This window comes from Lepus europaeus, chromosome 10 (genome assembly GCF_033115175.1).
Source record: "Lepus europaeus isolate LE1 chromosome 10, mLepTim1.pri, whole genome shotgun sequence".
Classification (NCBI taxonomy): Eukaryota; Metazoa; Chordata; class Mammalia; order Lagomorpha; family Leporidae; genus Lepus; species Lepus europaeus.
This window is the reverse complement of record NC_084836.1, coordinates 16856909-16883913: the sequence shown is the minus strand read 5'-3', so window position 1 is coordinate 16883913 and position 27005 is coordinate 16856909. Positions and strand designations below refer to the sequence as shown.

The following is a 27005-nucleotide window of genomic DNA, read 5'->3' as shown; positions in this document are numbered from 1 at the left end:
GGAAGATGAAGATTTGATGATCTCTTAAAATATTTTCTCATCCCCTCCCCACCCATTTACCTTTTGTTGGTGACATAGTTACAGATGAGCTATGTAGTATGTCATGACTCTGTGTTTTTCCTGTTGTTATTACTACCTCCTGTTTTCATTTGCAGCAAAATTATTAAATTTCCTCTCAAAATATTCAAACATGCAAGGTAGTTTTCTTTATTTTCTTTTTTCTCTTGGAAACTTTCTTCCTGGGTCCCTCTGTCTTCATACCCTGCTCTCTAATGGGTCTTTTCTAGGCCTGCTGCATAGCCATCATCTTACAACTTCCATTTGTATCATTGTAGGACGTTCTTTTATTTCTTTCCTGTGTTAAAACCTGTGATTCTTGGCCTCATTTCTCTTTTTTCCCCCAAGATAGTCAAAACTTTCATTTTAAAAAATATTTATTTATTTGAAAGTCAGAGTTACACAGAGAGAGGAGAGGCAGAGAGAGAGAGGTCCTCCATCTGATGGTTCATTCCCCAATTGGCCACAACGGCCAGAGCTGTGCTGATCTGAAGCCAAGAGCCAGGAGCTTCTTCTGGGTCTCCCATGTGGGTGTAGGGGCCCAAGGACCTGGGCCATCTTCCACTGCTTTCCCAGGCCGTAGCAGAGAGCTGGATTGGGGGAGGAACAGCCGGGTCTCGAACCAGTGCCCATATGGGATGCCGGCGCTTCAGGCCAGGGTAGCCCCCAAAACTTTAATTTTAAAAAATTGCCTTTATTGCAAATTTAAAAGTCTCAAAAAGCTCCTCCACCCAAGAATTCAAAATGATATACAGCAGCACAACTTCATTTTAAAAGAACATTATTAAAAAGGAAGAAGATGGTATCCACAGACATTAGTCCAACCTGTAAGAAGTAGTGCAATCCTTAGATAGTCAGAGTCCCAATGTTAGTAAGGTTGCCTTAACCACCAGAATTTATAGCTTAATTCCTCCACTTAAGACCAAGGAAAAGTTATAATTCCTCCAGGGGTAAAACACTGTTCTTGAATGATGGCCCTGGATGAGTCCCCAAATTTTCTACTTGACATGTTGAATTTTTCTTTTCCACTGACCCTCTGAATGTTTCTCCAAATGCACTACCATTATTTTCTACTTCTTTTAATGTGAAGGTAAATGAAAATTTTCTTTGGATAGAGCATGATATTGGGACATGACTTCTGACCTTTAGAAATACTGGTTCATGGCCGGCGCCGTGGCTTAACAGGCTAATCCTCCGCCTTGCGGCACCGGCACACCGGGTTCTAGTCCCGGTTGGGGCGCCGGATTCTATCCTGGTTGCCCCTCTTCCAGGCCAGCTCTCTGCTATGGCCCGGGAAGGCAGTGGAGGATGGCCCAAGTGCTTGGGCCCTGCACCTGCATGGGAGACCAGGAGAAGCACCTGGCTCCTGGCTTCGGATCAGCGAGATGCGCCAGCCGCAGCGGCCATTGGAGGGTGAACCAACGGCAAAAAGGAAGACCTTTCTCTCTGTCTCTCTCTCTCACTATCCACTCTACCTTTCAAAAAAAAAAAAAAAAAAAAAGAAATACTGGTTCATATGAAACTGAACTCTCAATAAGAATACCCCATAGGCATTCATATTTCACAAGAAGTAAGCATATAGATGAACTCAAAGTAACTAGGCAACACTCTGCTTACAGGATAGCCAGTTCCAAGAGAGAGCTTACAAGCCTGTGGATGCAGCTCATCCACAAAAGGTGCCCATCTAACTTTGACCTGGAGCCAGAATTCAGTATAGGCTACAAACAAGTCTTGTAAACTATGAGCAGACACAAGAAGCAGGAGGTGCCCTCCTAGCACATCAAAGATCTTCATGGCTTCCAGATCTTGAACCAAAGTGTCACAAGAAGCAGGAAATCCCTTGGCCTCATTTCTGTTGTCTTCCCTTGCTTTCTTATGATAGTCCCATCAGCAGTTTCCTGAGAATGAGTTTGAGAGGTAAACTTTTTGAGATCTTGTATATCTGAAAATGTCTTCAGTCTACTCACATTTTGTTGATAATTTAGCTGGATTATGGAATTCTATATTGGAAACATTCCTCTCATAAATGTGAAGGCATTTTCCTGCTGTCTTTTAGTAATTGGTGTTGATGTTGGTGTTGAAAAGTCTAATGCCACTTGGATTCTTGATCATTTCTATAAGACCTCTTTTTATCCCTAGTATTCTGAAATTTCAACAATGATATGCTTTAGAGTATGTCTTAAGTTCTTTTTCTTTAAACATTTTATTTTTTAGTCTCTTTAATACAAGCCAAAACACATTTTTGTTACATATCATTTTAACAAGTTTAACATTCTTTTCAATACTGAATGATCCAATCTGGATAACTTTAAAACTCCCTTTTCAAAAACAATATTTGGTTTTAGAAGGAAACAAGTTATCAGTAAGGTACGTGAGTCCACAGGCTGTTGTTTTTCATTATTTTAGAGCATTCTCTCCACCTTAAAATTTAGTCCATATATATATATTTCTCCTATAACAAAAGAAATTAAAGTTTATAATTAAAAAAAATAACAATCAGAAATATTTGGCATAGGCCTCTGAGTGATCTTGAAAAACAAGTTAGGATATGTTTTAAGTATGAGGAGGAACATGTAGAATTACCTAGAACTACATGGCAGAACAATTGGACTACTGCCTCTGGGGGGGATGGAAAGTACATGGGAGAGTGCTGAAGACTTGCAAAAGACACAGAATCACTTATTCCGAATAAACCACATTTAATACAGAATAATACACAACAATAACAGAACAATCTTGACAGTTATTTAATGCTTGGAAAGCATGTTGTAAGTTTAGGACAGTAACTCAGCAGGAATATTAGGTAACATGTTTATAACACTCGGAAGGTGAGAAAACTTCACAATTTATAGAGGATACCTTGTGTACAAGTATATTAATTTCCAGGAAACTGGAGACAACGGAAAAAACATGCAAAGTAAGGATAAATCCAAGCTGCTTAATATTCCACCATTCTCTTGAGGATTAAACCCAGGCCACATTTGGCTGCTTGCAGGGGTGTCTTGTCTTCTTTATTTACAATGTGAAAATTTGCTCCTTGGAACACCAATAGTTTTGCCTCTTATACTTTCTCCTCATCATAGACTAAGTGTCCTTGGCTGCTGCACAGTGCTTGATGTAGCCTCATAATGGTCCGTAGTGTCTGGATTAGCAGCGCCTTGCAGTAACATGATAGCGGTCTCTTGTCTGCCTTTGAAAGCTGTGTTATATGGAGGAGTACAGCCATTCTGATTGACTGCATTCACTGGAGCACCCTTTCCCAGAAGAGCTTTTTCAGTCTCACTCAGGCCAGCAGAAGCGGGGAATTCAATAATTTCTGTATGTCCATCTGAGCATGCCCAATGCAATGCAGTTTTGCTGTCCTGGTCAATTCTAGTAGCCAAGGATTTATTGTCCAGGAAGCTCTCTCTCAACTCCTCCAGCTTCTTGCTGTAAGCCAGGTTGCAGGCCATTAGGTTAGACACCACCCCTCCATTTTCCTTTCCCAGGATCTCCCTGAAGGTCCAGGAATGTCCACCTCACATTGCTGGCTCCTGGTTCCTGTCCCTTTTTAAGTTTTTGAAACTCTTGTTGATTCTCCTGAACTAGTCCTCTAATTTTAGTTTTTATCTCCTATTTTCTGTGTATTCTACTTTGTGAAAATTTTCTATTTTATGTTATGAATGTTCTTTTTAATTTTAAATACATTTAACTACTTTTTTTTATTTGAGAGCCAAAAAGAGCACCCATCCAAATATTCACTTCCCAAAAGCTGATGATGGGCAAGGGCTAGATCAGGCCAAAGAGCCTGAAATTCCATCCGGGTCTTCCATGTGGGTAGCAGGAGTTTAAGCACTTGAGCCATTATCTGCTGGCTCCCATGGTGCATTAAAAGGAAGCTGAATGAGAAGCAGAGGAACTAGGACTCAACCAGCACTCCAACATGGGATGCAAGTGTCCCAGGCCGGGGCTTAACCCGCTGGGCCACAAATCCTGCTCCTTCTTTCATGTTGAAAGTAGACATCAAGGGGAGCTTGGAAGGTCCGTGCGTGTGAGCATGAATTGTTGATTAGTGGACCTTAATAAGGGCAATTGGGAGAGGACCTGTAAATACCAGTATCTGTGAGTCTTGTCTTTTAGGCCAGTTAGTTTCCCATGAGAATTCTCCAACCTCTTCCCAAGGGTTTATGAGTCTGGATTTTTATGATTGTTTTGTTTTAAGATTTATTTTGTTTATTTGAAAGGAGTAGAGATATTCCATCCACTGGTTCACTCCCTAAATGGTCACAACATCAGGGCTAGGCCAGGCTGAAGCCAGGAGCCAGGAACTTCATCCAGGTCTCCCACGTGGGTGCAGGGGCTAAAGGACTTGGACCATCTTCTACTGCTTTCTGAGGCCATAGCAGAGAGCTGGATCAGAAGTGGAGCAGCTGGGACTTGAACCAGTGCCCATGTGGGATGCCAGCACTGAATATGGCAGCTTAACCCATTACGCCACAATGCTGGCCCCTCTAAGCCTGGCTTTGAATATTCTAGGAACTTAGTAAGGGAATGAATGAGAATATCTTTCTATTCAACATGTAGACTTTCACTTAATTCCTATTTTCAGTATGGGTGCCTCTTCCTTACCCTCACCTGAGGGACCCTGTTCTGTAGTCTAGACCAGGGATTGGGAACATTTGGCCTACAGGGCTCATGAAATTATGTGGTCTGGCCCTACCAAGGCAACCATAGGCAGGACTTGAAATTCAGTAAATCTGTAGGATAATTTCTCTTTAAAGATTTATTTGTTTTTATTTGAAAGAGTTACAGAGAGAGAGAGGAAGAGACAGAAAGATCTTCCTTCTGCTGGTTCGCTCCCCAGATGGCCACAACAGCCAGGGCTAGGCCAGGCGTAAGTCAGGAGCCAGGTGCTTCTTCTGGGTCTCCCACATGGGTGCAGGGGCCAAGCACATGGGCCATCTTTCTGCTACTTTTCCCAGGCTATTAGCAGGGAGCTGGATTGGAAATGGAGCAACCAGGACATGGACCAGCGCCCATGTGGGATGCTGGTATTGCAGGTGGCAGCTTGGACTGTTGCACCACAATGCTAACCCCTAGATCCTCACATTTCAGCCTTTCTACTTATTTCGCTTCTTTAATTAGAATAGGGGAGAAGAAATTGACCTGGTGTGCTGGGAGAGCAGATCTGGGGCTCTAGCACTTATCATGCAGGCTTCCATGTGGCAGTCCTCTGGTGTCACTTGCAGTCTGCACCACTGACACCACAGGATCTGATGCTTTTCTGAGCCCTGTAGCACAAACCCTGCAAATCTTAGTGACTTTCTGCCTGTAGGCTCTTAACTTCTAGTTTTTTCTGCTTTATGTCTTATCTACTGTTGTCTCTTCTCCCTTTCCTTTTCCTTATAATTTTTTACCTTTATACTTTTTAAGTTTCCATTCCTACTTGAATTAGATTTTTGGAGAAATATCCTGAAATATATATATTTTAATCTACCATGTTTAACCAAAAATCTAGGAATTTCTTTATTCTTATTTTACACAATTCTAGTTAGATTGTCTGAGTTTAAAGGAAAGAGCATAGTAGAGACACTGTAATGTGAAGATACTGGAATTAGATGAACCTGAGTTTAAATTCCAGCTTTACTCTTGCCACCCAAGCCAGGGGGCCTGGAATTCACCTTGTTCCTCCCAGCTGTGTGGGCCCCCACCTGGCTTTCCCCAGGACCCTGCTTGCCTCTGTTTCTCTTCCCTTTCTGGCTCATTTCCTCCTCTTGGTGGCCTGCCCTTGGCACTTCTCCATTATCTACTTAGTGTCACATTATCTGCCCTTGTCACATCCAGCTTAGGCTTCCAGCTGTTTTTTTTGGTTTTTGTTTGTTTGTTTGTTTGTTTTGTTTTTTTCTCAGCTGCAAAGTCTGAAACTTCCTCCTCTTGTTGGAGGCTCATGGCACCTACTCTTTAGGGAAGACAGGGAGTGGAGACCTTGGCCACTTGGCATGGTGATGCCCAGCTCCCTCTTACTCTGGTACCCAGTACGCTGTTCTGGGCAGCTGGGTAGTATGCGTGCAGGCTCGTTTTTGGCCACCCATTCATTCCTTTTTTGGCCTGAATGCACTTGGCAAACTGGTCCTCTAAAGTGTCAGCACCACTGGGCACCATGATCTGCCATTCCTTGGTGTCGTCCTGGGTGAGCTGATAACTAATACCTCCTCCTACACCAGATTGGCCTTCTTAGGACAGTTGTCCTTGAAGTGTGCCAACTGCTGCAGGATATAAGTGGCCACAGCCAGGGCATCAGCTTCTCATGCAGTAGGCGAGTGAGTGGAGGGCCTAGGCAGCAGAGCCACCAGCACCTCTTCCACGCACTCCATGGCCACAGCCCAGTTGGGTGGTTCTGGTGAGAAGCCAGCAGGTTGCCTAGGTCAAATTCTAACTCCACATCCTTGTGCGCCTAGACATGCTGTAGCTTCTCAGCTTTGTCCAGCTCTGCTTTGCCAATAGCTCCTCCATGTTCTGGTCCTCCATGGCTCCACTTTGGCTCAGTTGGTGCCAAATATTTTTGAAACCCATGGATAGCCTTTTCACAATACACATTTCCTATGAACTTTTTGAAGACTCCTCATGTATGTATTAATCTTTCTATCTGTATGGAAGACTCAGTCATATTGAATAATTTATTTGTATTAAAGTTTTGTGTAACTGAGATTTTACTTTTAGGAGTTATTGGATCTTTAGCATACATATCTAAACTTTGATAAGAAAATTTGACCAGATGTTTAAGTTAGTTGGTTTGATGTTTTTTTAGTGTATTACCTAAATATTTACTTGTAATACTTAGCTACTGCTTATGAAAATAATGAATTTTTTTCTCAAACTATAACCTCACTTTCTCCTTTAAGAACTGATCTTTTGAGTGTAGCAATTAAGTGAAAATAAATAGTTTTCTTAAAAACTTTTACAAAACTTAAAGATAATCCTATGGAAATTAAGAATATAATTTGAAAATATTTCACACTTTAGTTAATTTATTTTCAAAAGAATTAAAATTGTAAATTACTTTGATTTTTTTTACTTGTATTTCTATTTCGTTGAATACTGCTTGCTACAGTAACCTATTTTATTTCTTGTAGATCAGTGATACAGTAAACAGTGCAAAAACTGAACATACAGGCATGAAAGGAACTTTAATGAAAAACACACCAGACTTCAAAGCATCAACAGATTCTAATGCTATTTTACATTCATCTTTGGCATCTAATGCTTCTAATCATAATAGTGTGGAAGACATACTAAGGAAAAATGAAGGTATAAGGATGATATTTTAAATAAAACTAAAGCTTTTTATGGTGGCAGGGAATTATAGATCCATTTTCTCACATAAAATACTTACCATCTAGAACCTAGTTATGAATGATGTCAGAATACCAAGTAACTTCTTACCTAAATAATAATGTTTAGTTAAAATGTTATAGAATATAAATAAGCCAAGTTTTTATATGGCATTTGAGGCTGGCCAGTGTGTTCAGTTTTTTTTTTTTTTCCTAAAGATTTTTGTTTATTTGAGAGAGAGCATTACAGACAGAGAGAGGGAGAGACAGAGAAAGGTCTTCCATCTGTTGGTTCACTCCCCAAATGGCCACAGTAGTGGAGGTGGGCTGATCCAAAGCCAGGAGCCAAGAGCTTCTTCTAGGTCTCCTACATTGGTACAGGGGCCCAAGCACTTGGACCATCTTCCACTGCTTTCCCAGACCGTAACAGAGAGCTGGATTGGAAGAAGAGCAACCAGGACTTGAACGGGTGCCCATATGAATGCCAGCACTGCAGGCGGAGGCTTAATCCACTACACTATAGCATCAGCTCCCAGTGTGTTCAGTTTTAATGTCCCATTACTTAGCACTTTTAACTGTCTGAGATTATTTATTTTGAGCAAGGATTATATCTGTTTAGTTCATGTTTCCTCAACACCTAAATTTGTGCCTGGTAAATAATAGGTACTTATTAAATTCTGTTTAGCAAGGTACTAGATTATCCTCAGAAAGGCAGTCCATTTGTAATTACTGTTGATTAGTCCATTCATTGCATTTGTTAGATAGCTTATAATTTGTCAATATTCATATCTGAATATTATAATACCATCAGTTATATTAAGTATGATCTCTAATTTCAATATCTCAAATTATTTTATAAATTTCACTGATATATTCCTAATATAAGAACATGTGACTTTATTTTTACTTTGAAAAAGTCATTACAGCCATATAAATCTGAAATTATTTTTTGATGACTCAAATTTAATGAGATGAATTTTTTTAAAGATTTATTTATTTACTTATTTGAAAGGCAGAGTTAAAGAGAGAGGAAGACAGAGACAGAGAGAACTCCCATCCACTGGTTTACTCCCCAAATGGCTGCTACAGCTGGGACTGGGCCAGGCCAAAGCCAGGAGCCAAGAACTTCATCCAGGTCTCACACATGGGTGTCAAGGGCTCAACACTCAGGCAATCTTTCACTGCTTTCCCAGGCACATTTTGCAGGGAGTTGGATCAGAAGCCAAGCAGCTGGGACTCAAACCAGGGCTCAGATCGTATGCTGGCATTGCAGGTGGTGACTTAACCCTTTCTGCCACAATGCCAGGCTCAAGATGAGCATTTTTATTTCCATTTTTCTTTATGAGTCAAGGATAGATTAAAAAATACTGAAGGAAGATAATTTTCTCATTGCATTACTGTGGAAGAGGACAGCTCTTTTGTTTAGTTTCTTTTCTTTTCTTTTCTTTTATTTTATTTTATTTTTTGACAGGCAGAGTGGATAGTGAGAGAGACAGACAGAGAGAAGGGTCTTCCTTTTTGCCGTTGGTTCACCCTCCAATGGCCGCTGTGGCCGGAGCATCACGCTGATCCAAAGCCAGGAGCCAGGTGCTTCTCCTGGTCTCCCATGCAGGTGCAGGGCCCAAGGACTTGCGCCATCCTCCACTGCCTTCCCGGGCCATAGCAGAGAGCTGGCCTGGAAGAGGGGCAACAGGATAGAATCCGGCGCCCCAACTGGGACTAGAACCCGGTGTGCCGGCGCCGCAAGGCGGAGGATTAGCCTGTTAAGCCACGGCACCGGCCAAGTTGAGTTTCTTATATAAGGGAATTATTTGGTCATAATTTTTACAGTTTAGTCCTAGACTTTAACTGAAATTTATTTCTTATAAAGATTTTCTATGTGTTTATTTTACAAAGAGGTTTATCTCTGAATCAAATAGAAGCTTTGAGGTTGCAGAATCTTAGTGCATTCTAAATGAATGTTACAAGGCAGTTTGAATAAGATTAATAATAGGTAAGTAGGAAAACCAGAGTGGTTGTACAGTGACAGTGCCTGGTATATCATAGACACTCAAATGTATCTAGGGTAATCTATTAGATTAACAGGAGGAGTTTGACTTTTCCTCTCTAGGTTAGGGTATGTTTCAAAAAGTGGAGGAGTAACATGATTAGATTTTTTAAGAGTGCCCTCTAGCCTCTCTATCAGAAAGCACTATAGTAGGAAATGATTGGGAAACTTGTTAGGAGATGGATAGAGACTAAAGCAGTATTTGGGATGGATGGAGGGGAATATATTATTTAAGAGACTTTAAGAAAGTTACATCTGTTAGACTTGCCAGCTGGTTGAATTTGAGAAATACAAATGGTTTGAATGTGGCTCCTAGGTTTTTGGGTTGGACATCAGAATGGATGATCATACTCTTCATCAAAATAAAAAGTAGAGGAGCAAGAACAGTTTTAAGAAAAAGTCTTGATTTTGAATTTAGTTTTTTTTTTGAGGTATTTAATGAACGCACTGGTTTAGATCTTTTTTTTTTTTTTTTTTTTTTTTTTAAGATTTATTTTTTATTTGAAAGGCAGAGTTACAGAGAGGCAGAGAGAGAGAAGAGGTCTTATATCCAATGGTTCACTCCCCAAATGACCACAATAGCTGGAACTGGGCCTATCTCAAGTCAGGAGCCAGGAGCCTCTTCTGGGTCTCCCACGGGGGTGCAGGGGTCCAAGTCCTTTTTGAAAAGGAATATGTGGTCAGCATTATTTACATTGCAGAAAGATCAAGAAGATGGATATTGAAAAGTATCCCTTAGAAATCATTGTTTTCCAGAGCCATTTCATTAAGAGTAATGTGCAAAGGATCCAAATTGGTGGGAAGTTAAGGAAATACAAATTGCTGTGAAGGGAACTGGTGAGAAAAGTGATAACTGGAGGGAACTTGTGGGTCAAGGAAGATGCATGTCTATGACTTGGGACTAGGTGATGTGTATAGGCTGAGTGTCAGAAGCTAAAGAAGAAGCTGGTGACCCTGAAAAGACAGGAGTAATTGATAAATGAGGATCCTAAAACTGGGACAAAGGATGGTACCAAGAATGCAGGAGGATAGCTTAAACTTACGTAGGAAAGAGATTAGCTCATCTTCTGAAATGGAAAAGAAGCCAGGGAGGATGGGCTGAAGATCATAAACACATTTCTAGTTTAGGACAGAAGAAAACAAAAAATTGAGGGAATTCATGCCTGATTACCTCTATTTTTTGCCTCTAAAATGAGAGAGGCAAAGCCATTTGTTACACGATTTACTACAGTTCAAGAACTTTGGTTCAATGTATGGAATGGAAGAGGGAGCTGGGAAGATAAACATCCATTGTAGATCTAATGCATTTTATTTTTTCTGAACATTTTATGCCTAATGATAAATTTATACTAATGCCATTTAGTATGTTCATGTTTATGATTTTAAAACTGAAAGTATCAAGAATTACACAAGAACTATGAGACAATAGTTATCCGTAGTTATATAATTTTTAAATTTCAATCCAAAATTTTTATTGTTATTATATTAATATTTTTATCTTTTTTCTTTAAATTTAGGTCCTCACACTTCAGCACACATAGGTGTACTTAGTTGCCTGGACTTAAGAACAGTAGTCTCTGAAACTTCTGTATCCAGTATTGTTTCCAGCACACAAACCATGGTAACCCAGCAGACCATTAAAACTGAATCCTCCAGTACAAATGGGGCAGTGGTTAAAGATGAAACTTCACTAACAACATTCAGTACCAAATCTGAAGGTTTGAAATGTGTTTCACATACTGTATTTTGAACCATTTATGTATATAAAGTCATCAAACTTATTTGTCTTAGTTAAGAATGGCATTTCATCTTGGTTTGAATCAGATAAGCAGATAATGTGTTTCTGTTAAATTCATATAAAATATTCTTTGCTGCCTTACATAATATATTTAGATTAGTTCACACGGAAGTATACTCAGAATATATCTTCTCAATCATGAATAAATCAGCAAACCTTTCCTTAGAAGACCTTAGTTCTAGCCTGTGGATGAACAATTTTCCCAGCTTGGTTGATTTCTAACTTTGTCAATTCTTACTGTTTTGCAATAGGAATTCTGTTTCATCTTTGGTAAACATTCATTGAAGTTCCAGCTAGTCATTAAGTATTTATGAAAATGAACTTCATTGAGTTATTTTAAATGTATAGTTGGGCAGTATTAATAGTTGTATATTTATAAATTATGCTTTAATGTGTCTGATAAGTTATTATATAAATAAATCTTATGTGATTATTTAATTTTTAGTTGATGAAACATGTGCTTTGCCTGCAAGTAAGATCAGCCGTGTAGAGACACATGGTGCAGCAATGCCATTCTCTGTAAGTATATAATCTTGTGACGATGCATGTTTACAGGTGATTATGTGCTTTTAAATGCTGAGCAATTTCTAAATAAGTCATAAAAAGGTTCTCAGGTCTCAGTTAGTAATGAATTGACAAATTTAGAAACAAACAATTAAATAGGAAAATGTCCATAGTATGTTTAGTGAAAAAAGCTGTATAATAAGCTGTGATCTCATGTTTTTTTTTTTTTTTTTTTTTAAGATTTATTTTATTTATTTGAAAGAGTTACAGAGAGAGGTGGAGACAGAGAGAGAGGTCTTCCATCTGCTGGTTCACTCCCCAGATGGTTGCAATGGCTGGAGCTGCACTGATCCAAAGCCAGGAGCCAGGAGCTTCTTCTGGGTCTCCCACACGGGTGCAGGGGCCCAAGGACCTGGGCCATCTTCTACTGCTATCCCAGGCCATAGCAGAGAGCTGGATTGGAAGAGGAGCAGCTGGGACTAGAACCGGCGCCCATATGGGATGCTGGCACTTCATGCCAGGGCTTTAACTCGCTATGCCAAAGCGCCGGCCCCTATCCCATGTTGTTAAAAAGTACACACACTATATATATATATATATATATATATATATATATATATACACACACACATATACATATATATATATATATATATATATATATACATACACTCACAGTTGTACATGCATGCATGCACACACATCCACTGTAAAAAAAGATAGATGACTGTCTCCAAGTTGTGGAGCCACAATTTTTACTTTCTTGTTATATTTTTCTATGACATATACTTTTATAATCAGAAATATGTATATATACCTACCTCTATATATAAGAATCTTCAAAAAAATTCACTAAAATGTGTATTATGGAAAAACTATGTATAAATTTCAAAAGTTTTTAGCACCAATATAAGCTTATCTTTAAAGAAATTTTTTTACTTGTCTATTTTCATTTCATTTGAAAACGTGAGAGAGATAGAGACCAATAGAGAGATCTTTCATTCACTGATCCACTCCCCTAAAGCCCACAAGAGCCAAGACTGGGCCAGGCCAAAGCCAGGAGTCCAGAACTCAATCCAGGTTTCCTACTTGAGTGTCAGGGACACAAGCACTTGAGCCATCACCTGCTGCCTCCTAGGGTGTGCATTAGCAAGAAGCTGGATCAGACGTAAAGAAGTTAGAACTCAGGGGCTATGATGTGGTGTAGTAGGCTAAGCCTCCTCATTAAGCGGAGCAGGAATTCCATATGGGCACCAATTTGTGTCGTTGCTGCTATTCTTCTGATTCAACTCTCTGCTTATGACATGAGAAAACAGTGGGAGATGTCCCAAGTGCTTGGGCCCCTACACCCACCCACGTGGGAGACCTGGAAAAAACTCCTGGCTCCTGGCTCCTGGCTTTGGATTGGCTCAACTCCAGCCATTGTGGCCTCTTAGGGAGTGAACTAGCAGATGGAAGATTACTCTCTGTCTATCCCTCTCTCTGTCTGTAACTCTGCCTCTCAAATAAATAAAATCTTTTTAAAAAAGAAAAAAAAAAAAAAAGGACTCAAACCAGGCACTCCAATATGGGATGCAGGTGTCCCAAGCAGAGACTTAACCACTGGACCAAACATCTACCCCTAAACTTAGCTTTTAAGTACATTTCCTATAAATTTTTGAAGTGCCTTCAGATATATGTGTACATATATCTAAATACAAATTACATTCATGGTTAAAGATAGACTGTGTTATAGAACAGAAAAATTTGCATGGCTCTATTATTGTTAGCTTCTTAGGAGGAGCATGACAGAATATTGCAATATTACATTACATAGGATGACCTAATAATCTCTAAGAATGGATTGTTTTATGGAAGGCAAAAATTGATCTGCCTGGCACCAAACTTAAAATGCTTCGAAAGCATTTCACAAATACATCAAGATTGTCTTAATTACATAAATGTAAGAATAATACATACATATATGAAGATGCTTCAAAAGTTCATGGAGAAATGGAATTAAAAGATGTCTATTTTGGTACAAAAATTTTTGAAATATATGCATATTATTTTATAAAATGCATTTTTCTGTTAGCTTTTTTTTTTTTTTTTAAGATTTATTTATTTGAAAGAATGATAGTGTGTGTGAGAGAAAAAAAAAGGAAAAAAAAAGACCTTCCATTTGCTGATTCACTCCCTAAATGGCCACAATTGCCAGGGTTGGGCCAGGTCAAAGCTTGAAGCCAGGAGCTACATCCTGGTCTCCCACATCTTCTGCTACCTTCCCAGGCACAAAAGCAGGAAGTGGGCTTGGAAGTGGAATAGCCAGGACTTGAACTGGCACTCCAGTTATGGGATGCCAGCCTTGCAAATGGTGGCTAACCCACTGAGCCACAGTGCCAGCCCCACTGTGAGCTTTTTGAATACTTTCTCATGTATACTTTTTGAGTATTTTTTTAAAAATTATCCATCATTTCAACTCTGTTGCTATGAATAGGAGTTTTTATTTGGCCTGATTGTTTACTTTTTAAGATCTTTAAGAACTATCTATAGTTTTCAGTTTTATGTATTTCAGTTATATATTCATTTACCTTTATTGAATTTCACTTTTCCAAAATATTAAGTCTTAGTGTTCTTAGACTCTTCTCAGAGAAGGATTATTAAAAGGAACTTTGTTTTTTCTCAAGCCTGTTTTACAGTGCATCAGGCAGAATTATAATTGTTATTTCAGCTGAAGCCAGTTGTTTTATAAAAGTTGTTGAGAGTTTCTGCAACTTTAAAAAAGGAAAACAAATTTAAAGCTTTTTTTAAACCATAAAAGCTCATCTAGTTAGCTTACTTTGTCATATGTGATAACCTTAACAAAAAAATGTAATTATAAGCATGTACTTCTGCTGTTATATATTTAAGACAAAAATAACTGAAGTGCACGTTTGTTTTGAGCTTCTGGAAACAGTGTCTCATTTATAAAGAAGATGGCTTAAAAAGGTTAGTTCCAGGGATAAGTATAATTCACTTATCACTAAAAGTAGCTTAAGGTAGAAGAAGTTTGTTTGTTTTAAAGCAGGATAAAAATGTAAAACTGTTTAATCTATTCCTGTTTACTATATACTAAAACATATTCAAATTGCATTTTAGTTTTGAACACTTTTCTCCTTTTAGGTTTGGAGAATCACAGGTATTTAAAGTGAAAGATCACTGAACTTCTGCTAGTTGTTTTTGAAAGTAAAAATAAGCCAGCTTGAAATGAATTTTCTTTATTTGCTCCTTTTGGAGCAAGTTGTTATGTTACACTAAGGGATTATATTTTCTGAGAGCCTCTGAAATGACAATGTTCTATAAAATGGCTGGCATTTTAACATATCACTGATTGAAAAGCATGCTAACTCCGACCAAATTGATAGGACAAAGCTACTGACTTGGAGAATGCCTGTCACTCCCTATGTTTGAATTGGCATCCCTGTTTCACTGTCAGTTGACCTAATCTGTCAAGCCTCTATTTACTTAGGAGCTATTAATGTTGTGTTTACCCATATATATACTTGTAGATCACTGCATGATTTTATTAAATCTTGAAATTTCTCAAGTGCTCAATAAGAGTCTTCATCAAAATTTTCTTTCTCTGAAATTAGAAAGAGATTCCTTCAAATCCAGTGACCACAGTGAAAGCAGGAGAACGACAGTGGTGTGATGTGGGAATTTTTAAAAATAATACAGCTTTGGTGAACCAGTTTTATTTGCTGCCAAAAGGAAAGCAAAGCATCTCAAAGGTAGCTCTCAATATTTTGTTCAATGTGAGTTATAAGCCTCAAGAATGAGAATTTTTTTATTACCTTGATCAGGTCACTTGAATGAATAAAATCTAGATCTATCCAACAACCTATTATTGAGAGTTCTGTATGCCTAGTTATCTTGTATTTTGTTGTTGTTGTTGTTGTTGTTAAGTCTCCTTTTATAGAACATATCACAAGTATGTCATTTAAAAAATGTTATACAGCCACTGAGCTGGGTTTTGAGTCATAAATTATCTAGTCTGACCAAAACACAAATTAAGATTTTTTTTGAAATATCTCTAATTTCCTTACCTAGTATATTTAAAAAATGGAATTCTTACTCCCTTCCTTCCTCCCTCCCTCCCTTCCTTCCTTCCTTATTTCCTTCCTTCCTCCTTCCCTCCCTCCTCCCTCCCTTCCTTCCTTCCTTATTTCCTCCCTCCCTCACTTCTTCCCTCCCTCCCTTCCTTCCTTTCTTCCTTCCTTCCTTTCTCCTTCCCTCCCTCCTCCCTCTCTTCCTCATTCCCTCCCTCCTCCCTCCCTTCCTTCCTTCCTTCCTTCACATAGAGACAAAGACAGAGATCTTTCAACCACTGTTTCATTTCCCAAATGCCCACTGGCCAGGCTGAATCCAGGAACCTGGAATTTTTTGTTGTTGTTGTTACTGCAGAACTTTATTTTTTTAATAGAAAACTTTTATTTAATAAATATAAATTTCAAAAGTACAACTTTTGGATTATAGCAGTTCTTCCCCCCGTAACCACCCTCCCACCCGCAAATCTTCCCATCTCCTACTCCGTCTCCCATCCCATTCTTTATTAAGATTCATTTTCAATTATCTTTATATACAGAAGATCAACTTGGCATATACTAAGTAAAGATTTCAACAGTTTGCACCCACACAGACACACAGAGTATGAAGTACTGTCTCAGTAGTAGTTTTACCATTAATTCGCATAGTACAACACATTAAGGACAGAGATCCTACGTGGGGAGTAAGTGCACAGTGACTCCTGTTGTTGTTTTAACACTTGACACTCTTATTTATGACGTCAGTACTCACCCAAGGCTCTTGACATGAGCTGCCAAGGCTATGGAAGCCTCTTGAGTTCACCAACTCCAATCTTATTTAGACAAGACTGTAATCAAAGTGGAAGTTCTCTCCTCCCTTCAGAGAAAGGTACCTCCTTCTTTGATGGCCCCATCTTTCCACCGGGATCTCACTCACAGAGATCTTTCATTTAGGTCATTTTTTGCCACAATGTCTTGGCTTTCCATGCCTGAAAAACTCTCATGGGCTTTTTAGCCAGATCTGAATGCCTTAAGGGCTGATTCTGAGGCCAGAGTGCTATTTAGGGCATCTGCCATTCTATGAGTCTGCTGTGTATCCCATTTCCAATGTTGGATCATTCTCTCCTTTTTAATTCTATCAGTTAGTATTAGCAGACACTAGTCTTATTTATGTGACCCTTTTGACACTTAATCCTATCTTTATAATCGGTTATGAACTTAAACTGATCATTTTAAATATTAAGATGGCATTGGTACCTGCCAACTTAATGGGATTTGGAGTCCCATGGCAAGTTTTTAGCTTTACCCTTAGGGGTGAGTCCGAGGGAGCATGTGCTGAACTGTACATCTCCTCCCTCTTTTATTCCCACTCTTATTTTTAACAGGGATCAATTTTCAGTTGGATTTAAACACCCTAGATTAATTCTGTGTTAATTAAAGAGTTCAACCAATGTCGGACTGCCAGATTCTATCCTGGTTGCCCCTCTTCCAGGCCAGCTCTCTGCTATGGCCCGGGAAGGCAGTGGAGGATGGCCCAAGTCCTTGGGCCCTGCACCCGCATGGGAGACCAGGAGAAGCACCTGGCTCCTGGCTTCGGATCAGCGAGATGCGCTGGCCACAGCGGCCATTGGAGGGTGAACCAACGGCAAAAAGGAAGACCTTTCTCTCTGTTTCTCTCTCTCTCACTATCCACTCTGCCTGTCAAAAAAAAAAAAAGAGTTCAATCAATGGTATTTAGTAGAAAAAGAAAATACTAAAAAGAATAAAATAGTAAGCTGTTCCTCAAGATTCAAGACAAGGGCTGATCAAATTATTGCTTCTCATAGTGTCAGTTTCACTTCTACAAGGAACCTGGAATTTAATCTAGGTCTCCTCCATGGGTGGCAGAGACCCTAGTATTTGAGCCATTACCTGCTATCTCCCATGAAATACATTAACAGGAAACTGGATCAGAAATAGAGTAGCTAGGACTTGAACCAGGTACTCTGATATGGGACACAAGCATCCGAAGCAGTGACTTAACTGCTCTGCCAAGTGCCTGTTCCTATTTCCTTTTATTCAGAAATTATTTTTATTCCTGACTTCATGATTTAAAAACTATGAAAGCCCTGTATTCTATGAAGTATTATCTAATATTTTCTATGATTCTAAAGCTCCTTAATTAACCCTTTAAGAATTTGAAGAAATAACAGCTCCCAAGCTTATTGAACTAATTTATTTTCTGAGATTGACTGAAAATTTTTGAGAAGCAATTATTCAAAAAATGATATTAATCTTAAATCTGAAGATCTGCAAAAATAGTGACTATATGTAGTATTTATATTTAATTCCTCAATGTTACTTCTGGAATCTTTATAATTTTTTTCAATTATTTTCATAAACAGAAATTTTGGCTAATAATTTATTAGTATTTTATCTAATGAACTTTCTGCCCACATTTGAATTTCATACATATAATGACATATCCATTTCTGGGGACCTATTAACTACCTAATTTTTCCTAAATGAAAAAAAAGCATAAAATTTATAGCCATTAAACTTGGATTTGAACCACTAGTTCCAGCACTCAACAGTCTGACCTTGGATAAGATACTTGTTTAAACTGAGACTTGGTTTCCTCCTCTGTAAAATAGAGATGACAAAGCACCTTTAAAGTAAGATTATACTTTAGCATTCCCTGAATCACAGCAGTATTGTGAGATTTAGGGAGAATGTATGAAAATTGTTTGAAAGGTATGATTTTCCTACCTAGAATATGCAATCTAATTATTTTTGTTTAACCTTAATTCAGTGTCTGCTGGATTTTAATTTTTTTAAAGAAATATATTTGAGAGTCAGGGAGACAAAGAGAGTGCTCCCATCTGCTGGTTCACTGCCCAAATGCCTGTTGCAGAAGCCAAAGCCAGGAGCTGGGAACTCAATCCAGGTCTCCCATGTGTGACAGGAAGAACCCAGTTATTTGTGCCATCACTACTGTCACATTAACAAGAAGCTGGAGTCAGAAGTGGAAATAGGATTCCAACTCTGATTGGGATTGGGTATTTTAACCACTAGGCCAAATGCCCATCCCTCTATACTGACTATTTAATTAAAATTTTTAAAAAAAATTTGTTTTTGAAAGTCAGAAAGAAGGGCCAGCACCATGGCGCAGTAGGTGCCAGCATTGCATATGGGTGCCGGTTCTAGTCCCAGCTGCTCCTCTTCCAATCTAGCTCTCTGTGGTGGCCTAGGAAAGCAGTAGAAGATGGCCCAAGTGCTTGGGCCCCTGCACCCACATAGGAGACCAGGAAGAAGCACCTGGCTCCTGGCTTCGGATCGGCTGTTGCAGCCATTTGGGGAGTGAACCAACAGAAGGAAGACTTTTCTGTCTCTCCCTATCACTGAAACTCTACTCTCAAATAAATAAATAAAATATTGGGAAAAAAAAGAAAGAAAGAGATCTTCCCATCCTCCAGTTCTTTCCCCAAATGCCCATAACAACTAGATCATGGCCAAGCTGAAGGCAAGAGTCAAGAACTCAACTCAGGCCTCTACATGAGTTGGCAGGAACAAGTACTTGAGCCGTCACTTGCTACCTCCCAGGGTGTACATTAGCAGGAAGCTGGAATAAGGAGTGGAGCTGAGATTAGAACTTGTACTTCAGAGGTGGTGTTGTGGCATAGTGGGTAAAGCTGTTGCCTGTGATGCTGCCAATGTCCCATATAGTTGCTGCTTTGTGTCCCAGCTGCTCCTCTTCCAATCCAGCTCCCTGCTAACAGCCTGGGTAAAGCAACAGACGATGGTCTGTTTGGGCTCCTGCCACTTATGTGGGAGACCCAGATGAAGCTTCTGGCTCTTGGGTTTGGCCTGGCTGTTGAGGCCATCTGGTGGTGAAACAGCAGATGGAAGATCTGTCTGTAACTCCGACTTTCTAAATAAATAATGAATGAATGAATGAATGAATGACCTTGCAATCTAATTAGAATGTGGATGTCCTAAGCAGCACCTTAACTGCTGTGTTAAATGCCTACCTCATGAATTTTCAGATGTTCTCTGTTACATGCTAGTCATTCCTTTACTGTGTTGCTTGCTTGCTTATTATTTCTAAAGGGTGTTGTCCCAGCAGACTAAGTCTGAAATTTCTGCTTCATGTTAGGTCTACAAAGGGATAGCATAATTGTTACCTTGTTTATAGTGGTTGTTATTTTTTTTCTACCTTCATATAATTCATGTACTGAATACTCTTACATTTCTCTTTGTAAAAACCAGTGATTCTTAACTGGAAAGTACATTTTTCTTTAGAAACACTGATTTGATTTGTAGTCTTAGTTGCTTATATTTAAGAGGATTCATACCATGTGTGAAGTAAATAAATGTAAACTGGAACCTCAAAGCATAAATTATTCATTAACATTTTTGTATTTAATGAAAAAATAATTTAAAAATTTTAATAATATTGATGATGCCATTTCTTTGACTTTTGCATATATTACATTTTAGGTAGGAAACGCAGATGTACCTGACTACAGTTTACTTAAGAAACAAGATCTTGTTCCAGGCACAGGATACAGATTCAGGGTTGCTGCAATCAATGGTTGTGGAATAGGCCCTTTCAGCAAAATTAGTGAATTTAAAACTTGTATTCCTGGTTTTCCTGGAGCTCCTTCTGCAGTTAGAATTTCAAAGGTGAGATACCAGCTTGACTTGTTGATGATTTAAGTTATTTGAAACTGCATACATGAAATAAATTGTTACCTTAGAAATTCTTGTTAGCATCTAATGAAATGAGAGATAACTAAAAGGGGTGGATTAAAAATATTGTTTGCTAATCATGAATGATATTTTTAAGTACCAAATTTTAAGCAGAATAACAGGTTCCAAATCATAGAAAGTCAGGGAAATCTGGTATGCTTACCTTAGTTCTTGTTCTTATGGAACTCAAAAGTTCATGCTAGAGAATTTTAATAGAGCACATAAGATTAGATTATAGTTTATCCTAAAAACTTGCCCCTCCCTGGAGAAGAAGAGATCTGCTTTTAGGGAAGAAAAATCCCCTCTTGGGGATATTAGCGCAGATAATTAAGCCTCATTGTTTTTGAAAAGTGGGCATGAATTAAATATTGTAGAATTATAGATGAATTATGCAATGTGGAATTATATAGATTTAATTAAGGTAGGTTTCTAAAGTCAACAATAAAAGATCTTTTTTAAAAAAGAGATTTATTTATTTACTTGAAAAGCAGAGTTACCAAGAAAGAGAGACAGAGAAAGGTTTTCCAACAGCTGGTTCACTCTCAAATAGCTATGGATGGGGCTGGGCCAGGCAGAAGCCAAGAGCCAGGAGGGTCATCCAGGTCTCCTGCATGGGTGGCAGGGGCCCAAGTACTTGAACCATCTTCTATTGCTTTCCCAGGCACATAAGCAGGCAGCTGGATCAGAAGTGGAGCAGCCAGGACTCGAACTCATGCTCATTTGGGATGCTGGCATCACAGGTGGTGCCTTAAACTGCTGGGCCAAAATGCTGGCCCTAAGATCTAATATTTAATATAATTACTTTAGGAAAAAGGAGCTTTCTATGTTTTAAAGATAGGCTCAACATAATGAATGGTAATAGAAAAAGCTTGAGAACCTTTACCTGTTTTTTTTTCCCCTCTCTTCAAGAATGCTGAAGGTATCCATCTTTCCTGGGAACCTCCAACTTCACCTTCTGGAAATATTCTGGAATATTCAGCCTACTTGGCTATTCGCACAGCACAGATACAAGATAATCCAAGCCAACTTGTGTTTATGAGGATTTATTGTGGTCTTAAAACATCATGTATAGTAACTACTGGGCAACTTGCGAATGCACATATTGATTATACGTCCAGGCCTGCCATTGTGTTCAGGATATCAGCAAAGAATGAAAAGGGATATGGACCAGCTACACAAGTCCGATGGCTTCAAGGTAACAATAAGAAAGCACCTTTAAATTGAATTCTTTTTTCTTAACTGAAGCTATTGTGATGATGATTATTTATTAGTAACTGATTATAAAGATTGTCATTTAAGAGTATTCTCTGGCTGTATTTCTAGCAGTTATAAATCTGAGTTTGTAAAGTTGTTAATAAAATGTATTTGCTTGATTCTACATACAAATAAAAATAGAAAAGAAGCAAAGACTCTGAAAATTAGTATATGGGTTCTTCCTTATAAGTGTAGCTCTTTTATAAAGAAAAGTAGTAAAGTTAAAAGCTAGAAAGCTTTCTCACCCCAATGTCGTTTATAAAGGCTATGTAATTCAATCATCCTAGAGTTCTGAGGTGATTGTTGTAATTGGCTATTGTACACTGTGCTGTCTTAGATAATAAGTGTTCTCTACATTGTAAATGCCCTATCTTTGAGTGTGCCCTCTGGCTTTATTCTATAGGAGCAGTGGTCCTCTAACAACTTTCTTCTATTGGATAATACTTGTGATATTTTAGTAGCCATTGGATTCTTTTCTTTATTTACAATTGGCACAGAGCTTAAGAAATTATAAAAAGAAGAAAGGCAAGGTCAGAAACTGCTTTTGAATTTTTATTTTTCCAAGAATCATGGTAAAATATAAGAAGTAATAATGAGCTTTCTTGATTTGTATCAAGCAGATATATTTGAATATATTTTTAGTCAAAGCACTTAATTTATCTATCCATCAGTTTCCTCATTAACATATGAGGAGGTTAAAAGAGTTTACCTTTAAGGTCCCTTTCAGCACTAAAATATTGTATTTTCATCAGGAGTGAAGTATATCCCTAAACTTTCCCATCTGTCTTAATGACTCTAACTTTGCTTTTTATTGAAATTAAAAACTTCATAATTTAAAATTAAAAAATAGATGTTCTCCTATTGCAGAAAGAAGCACCTTAACAGGAAACAAGTTTTGAAATAGTGTTTTAAACATTTGTAAGATTTTTGTAAATGCTCTAAATGTTTTATTTTTGCATTGTTTTTATCTCAAAATTGTATAAAATTTTTTACAATGGAAATATAAACAGTAGACAGCTCACTCAGGTTCCATTACAACTTTAAAGATGCAGATAGACATCATGAACACTCTGCGGCAGGTAACTTGCTTTAAACCTGTTAGGAATTTCGTGGTTCCTCTGCCTATTCAAATCTGAATGAACATGTATGCAATAAAGGCAGAAAAGATATTTGAACTAAGATCTTCAATAACTGCAGGGGCAAAGGTCTATCTTTCTTAATACCACATAACCTTATACCAGTTTAGGTTGACTGAGTAGCTATGTCCTCAAATTTTATGTATAATACTCCCAGCAAAGATGATTTAATTGTGCAGAATTGATATATATGTGTGTTCCAGTTACTAATTTAAAGTGTATAGAATATTTTAATATATAATTTTTGTAAAGAACTGGGATTTTTATACTACAGTATTTGTAATTAATGTGTCTCACTAATTAAATTTTCTTGAAGAAAATATGCAAACTGTTAGACAAGCAGTGAGTGGTTTCTGAACTCTAAAAATAAATGCACTACTATGGTGTTGTTAGAATACTTTTTTTTTGTGGTTGTATGAATCCTTAATCTTTAAATGTGTATCTTACAAACAATGTTTACAAGGAGCTTCTCTGGTTATTCCAGCAACTCCCTTGGTGAGAGCTTCATCTGCATTTGTTTAACTCATATGCTTTGCTTTTGGCATATGCTTGCTTTTTGCACTAGTAGAATATTAACTTACCTCATTATTATGTTTGTAATCATTTTATAGCTTCCATAATGTGTCTGATATGGGCTAAAAAAGTACTTAACCAAAGTTAAAACAAATGGTAAGCAATTTTGCACATATTAAATGCTAGGGTTTGCTGTGTATATGTGTGTGCTTAGTTAAAAAAAATAAGAATTGAAAGTTATAATAAGTGTATGTTTCAAGCCCAATTATCTTAATGATTTATTTGTTTTATTACAAAAACTCTTAACCCCTTAGTCTCTGCAGTAATTAGTAATTTTTATCTTAAAGCACTTCTCTTAATGACAAGGAATAAGTTACTTCTAAGCAAAGAAAAGGATTTTTTTTTTTTGAGTGTGCACACTTATTCCTATTTAGTATTTGATTTAGTTTACTTTGCTTAAATGCCTCTACTGTTCTAGACCAGGAGATGAATATGAATCTGTCATCCTAACATATGACTTAACTTTTTAGAGGAGAAGGCAGCCTTTCTAGACCAAGGGATCTGTTAAAATAATGATGCTTTCACTTTGAGGATTAGCCTAGATTCTGTTGTTATTATTTGGGCATTTGTACATTAAGCACCAATCATGTTTCTCATAAGTAATGATGAGTAATTCAAAGATGGTATTTATCTCATGGTAATTAAAAGATGCCATTTAGAAATCTCTGTGGCTTTGACATTAATAGTTAATAAGAGATCTTTGAGCTATATGTTCATGAATAGAATGAATTAGGTAAATAATGAGAAAACTACAAGTTAGCTTCTTATGATTTGTACATTTTCTAAGTGATTAAGATCACTTTGTGAAACAGTGGACTGTATCATGTGACAGTTTTTCATAAGAGGACTTACCTTGAGTTAAATTAGTTTCTTAACTCTCCCCAGTTGGATAAGCAATTTAGATATAACACACCTTTTCCTGTGCTCTGCAACTTTGGCTGAAATAAGTAATGAAAATATTTTTGATGTTGCATGCTCTTAGAATTTTGTTTTTAAAACATTATATTGGCTTTATTTAGTTCAGTAAACTGTTTTGACAATTTAATTAGAAATAGGGTATATATAAATTCAATTTTATCTGTTTTTTAACAATTTGAAATAATATGATTGCACGTATGAGGCACCCATGCCTCATAACCCAGTTACATAAATGTAATCATCTGTAGGAAGGTGAAACTGTTGTTCTGTTATTTCAAAGACTTATAGACTAGCAGAGATTTGTTCTGATTAGATATATGGTCTATAATAACTAAAAATATTTTTAAAAATTATAGTACTTGTAACAAAAAACCATTTGTAACATTGCATATGAAGACATTATTAGTATTTCAAATTATTTTAGCCATCTGATGATAAGTGAAGTAGATGCGAAATAGGCTTGGTCTTTGATGACTTGAGGTGTAACTGACTGTTTTGTTTCCCAAGATTGATTTTAGGCAGTTTTACGTGTTGTGTACCAATGATATGTAAAATAAAGCACCTTTTCTACCATAAGCAATTACAGGTGTTATTTATTTTGAATTACATTAAAGAAAAATTAGTTATGGCAAAGAAAATCAGTAGAAGTGTTGATTTCATGGCATTCATTTAAATTAATATAGACAGTCTCTAAAAATGGATTGTGTCTAAAAATTTGTTTTTTAAGTTATTGGATTATGGTTGAGAATCCTTTTTCATAGAAATGTAAAGCTTATCTAATTCTTACTGTAGCTAAACTAATATGCTTGAAAGTAAAAAAGGCAAATGGCTCTAAGAAACAATCTAAATTTGTCACCTCTTTTTTTTGTCTTCCATTTATTCTTATATTTCTTCCTGCTTTTCACTCTTTTTAAATTCTCAGCGGCCAGGCTTCTGACCTGCTTCTCTATTGAAATGGCTCTCTATTCAGAGATTAGGGGTGACTTCCCATTTCCCAAATCCAGCGAACTCCTTCATCAGACTTCATCATGTCAGTTGAAATTTTTATCCATTCCTGGGGTACTGCCACACTGTTTAGTATCTGCAGTGCTATTCTCTTTATGTACCTCCTCCTGCTTAGACGCCCCTCTCCCATTTCCACCAGTCTCCATTCATTTGTTCAAGATTCAATTTGGTAAAGCCTTTCCTAACATACTCCACTTCCAAGCCAGTTTGACCCACTCTGTCTGTGTCTCACTGTCCTTTGTGAAATCTTGTCATAAAGACGTGCCCTTATTTGTTACCATGTCTCTCTCCCTTTACTAAAAGGTAGGTCGGTCTCGGTGGCATAGACGGGATCTTTATATTCCTTCCATAGTGGCCAGTTAGCTGGTGCCTAAATATTTTAATAAATGAATACAGAAAATTGTCACACTTCCCAAACTCTCATTTTCCACTCTCAAATTTGGGTCAAAATGAAAGGGAAGTGTTGAAAGGGTTAGAGATCATAGCAGATTTAATAGACCTCTGGAGGAATTCCAAATGCTTCAGCTTTGACTCTACCCTGCTCTCACTTAGGTTCCCAAGAGAAGTTCTGGAATATAAAGGGGATTTAATATAGAGATAGAGGTTTCAAGAGGTCTTTGATTTGAATAAGTGTTAGCATTTAATGAGATTATGAGGCATGGCTGGGTTTTTAACAATGGATAACCAAAACAAAAAACAAACAAACAAAAAAAAAACTTAAAAGTTAGTATCTTGAAATTAACTACTTAAGCACAAGGAAGTGTTGGGGGACACAGATACCAGAGTTGGAAGTACACTGAGTTCTATTACATATCAAGTCAAGTCACTCTTGTCCCCTCTGAGCTTGTAGGACAAAAGATTCTTAGACTCAGGAAAACAGAATGACATTGGCACATCTCCCTTTCAAGGTTCCCAGTAACATTTCTGTTACATATTTTTGTAACTACAGATAGGGCTTAGTATGATCATCATACCTGGAAAAACAGGCATTACAACATTGTATACAACTTTCTAGGAGAGAAACAAATTTTATAAGCTAAATGAAGAGAAAAGAAGGCTAGTAAGTCATAGGTATAAGGCTGTGAATACTATACAGGTGTTCCTCACTTACTGATTTCATTCTGCTGGTTCAACAGTCTTTGAAGACTGCTTAAAGATGTCAAGGTGTTTTACATATAACCTCTGAAGATAAGAGTACAAAGAAGTATGAAATTGGTGCCATATTAGATATGGAAGCTGTAACAATGACAGTTATCCCCCTGCCCCCATTCTACCCACTTCGGTTTCATCATCTCCTTGCCACGAGACAAGAAGCTGAGGTATATACATCATTGCTAAGTGTGAGAATTGAGGAAGGTACAAGAACCTTTTGTGTCTGAGCATGTGCAGGTTAAAAATAAACAGCAGTAAGCTGGTGTCTGAATTTGAACACACAGTAACTCCTGTCTATTAGTATTCATGGTCCACCAAACGTCCTGCTGTGACCTAGAGGGTTATCCATTCCTGCTCCTATCTGAGGAGATAGAAGTTCTCTAAGAACTTAAGAGTTTCTTCCTAATTTCTGTCTTCATACTGGGGAGGGGACAAAAAGCTATAGGCATAACACTTCCTATTTCATACAACAAAGCA

The 27005-nt window shown here is 37.7% G+C and overlaps 1 protein-coding gene and 1 pseudogene across 12 annotated transcripts in view; one reads left to right on the top strand and one right to left on the bottom strand.

Annotated features, from left to right (window-relative positions):
• Positions 1 to 27005, top strand: part of HCFC2 (host cell factor C2) — an 83278-nt gene that overhangs the window by 28758 nt on the left and 27515 nt on the right. For 11 of the 12 annotated variants that reach the window (XM_062203005.1, XM_062203002.1, XM_062203006.1 and 8 more), the window contains exons 10-15: positions 7170 to 7344; positions 10932 to 11132; positions 11658 to 11731; positions 15328 to 15465; positions 20239 to 20424; positions 21400 to 21685. In XM_062203005.1, the coding sequence (XP_062058989.1) occupies positions 7170 to 7344; positions 10932 to 11132; positions 11658 to 11731; positions 15328 to 15465; positions 20239 to 20424; positions 21400 to 21685 (1060 nt within the window). Of the gene's footprint in view, positions 1 to 7169; positions 7345 to 10931; positions 11133 to 11657; positions 11732 to 15327; positions 15466 to 20238; positions 20425 to 21399; positions 25787 to 27005 lie in introns of those variants that run through there. The other variant, XM_062203008.1, reaches the window with a different exon arrangement.
• LOC133767426 (26S proteasome non-ATPase regulatory subunit 10-like) lies at positions 3142 to 6198 on the bottom strand (annotated as a pseudogene).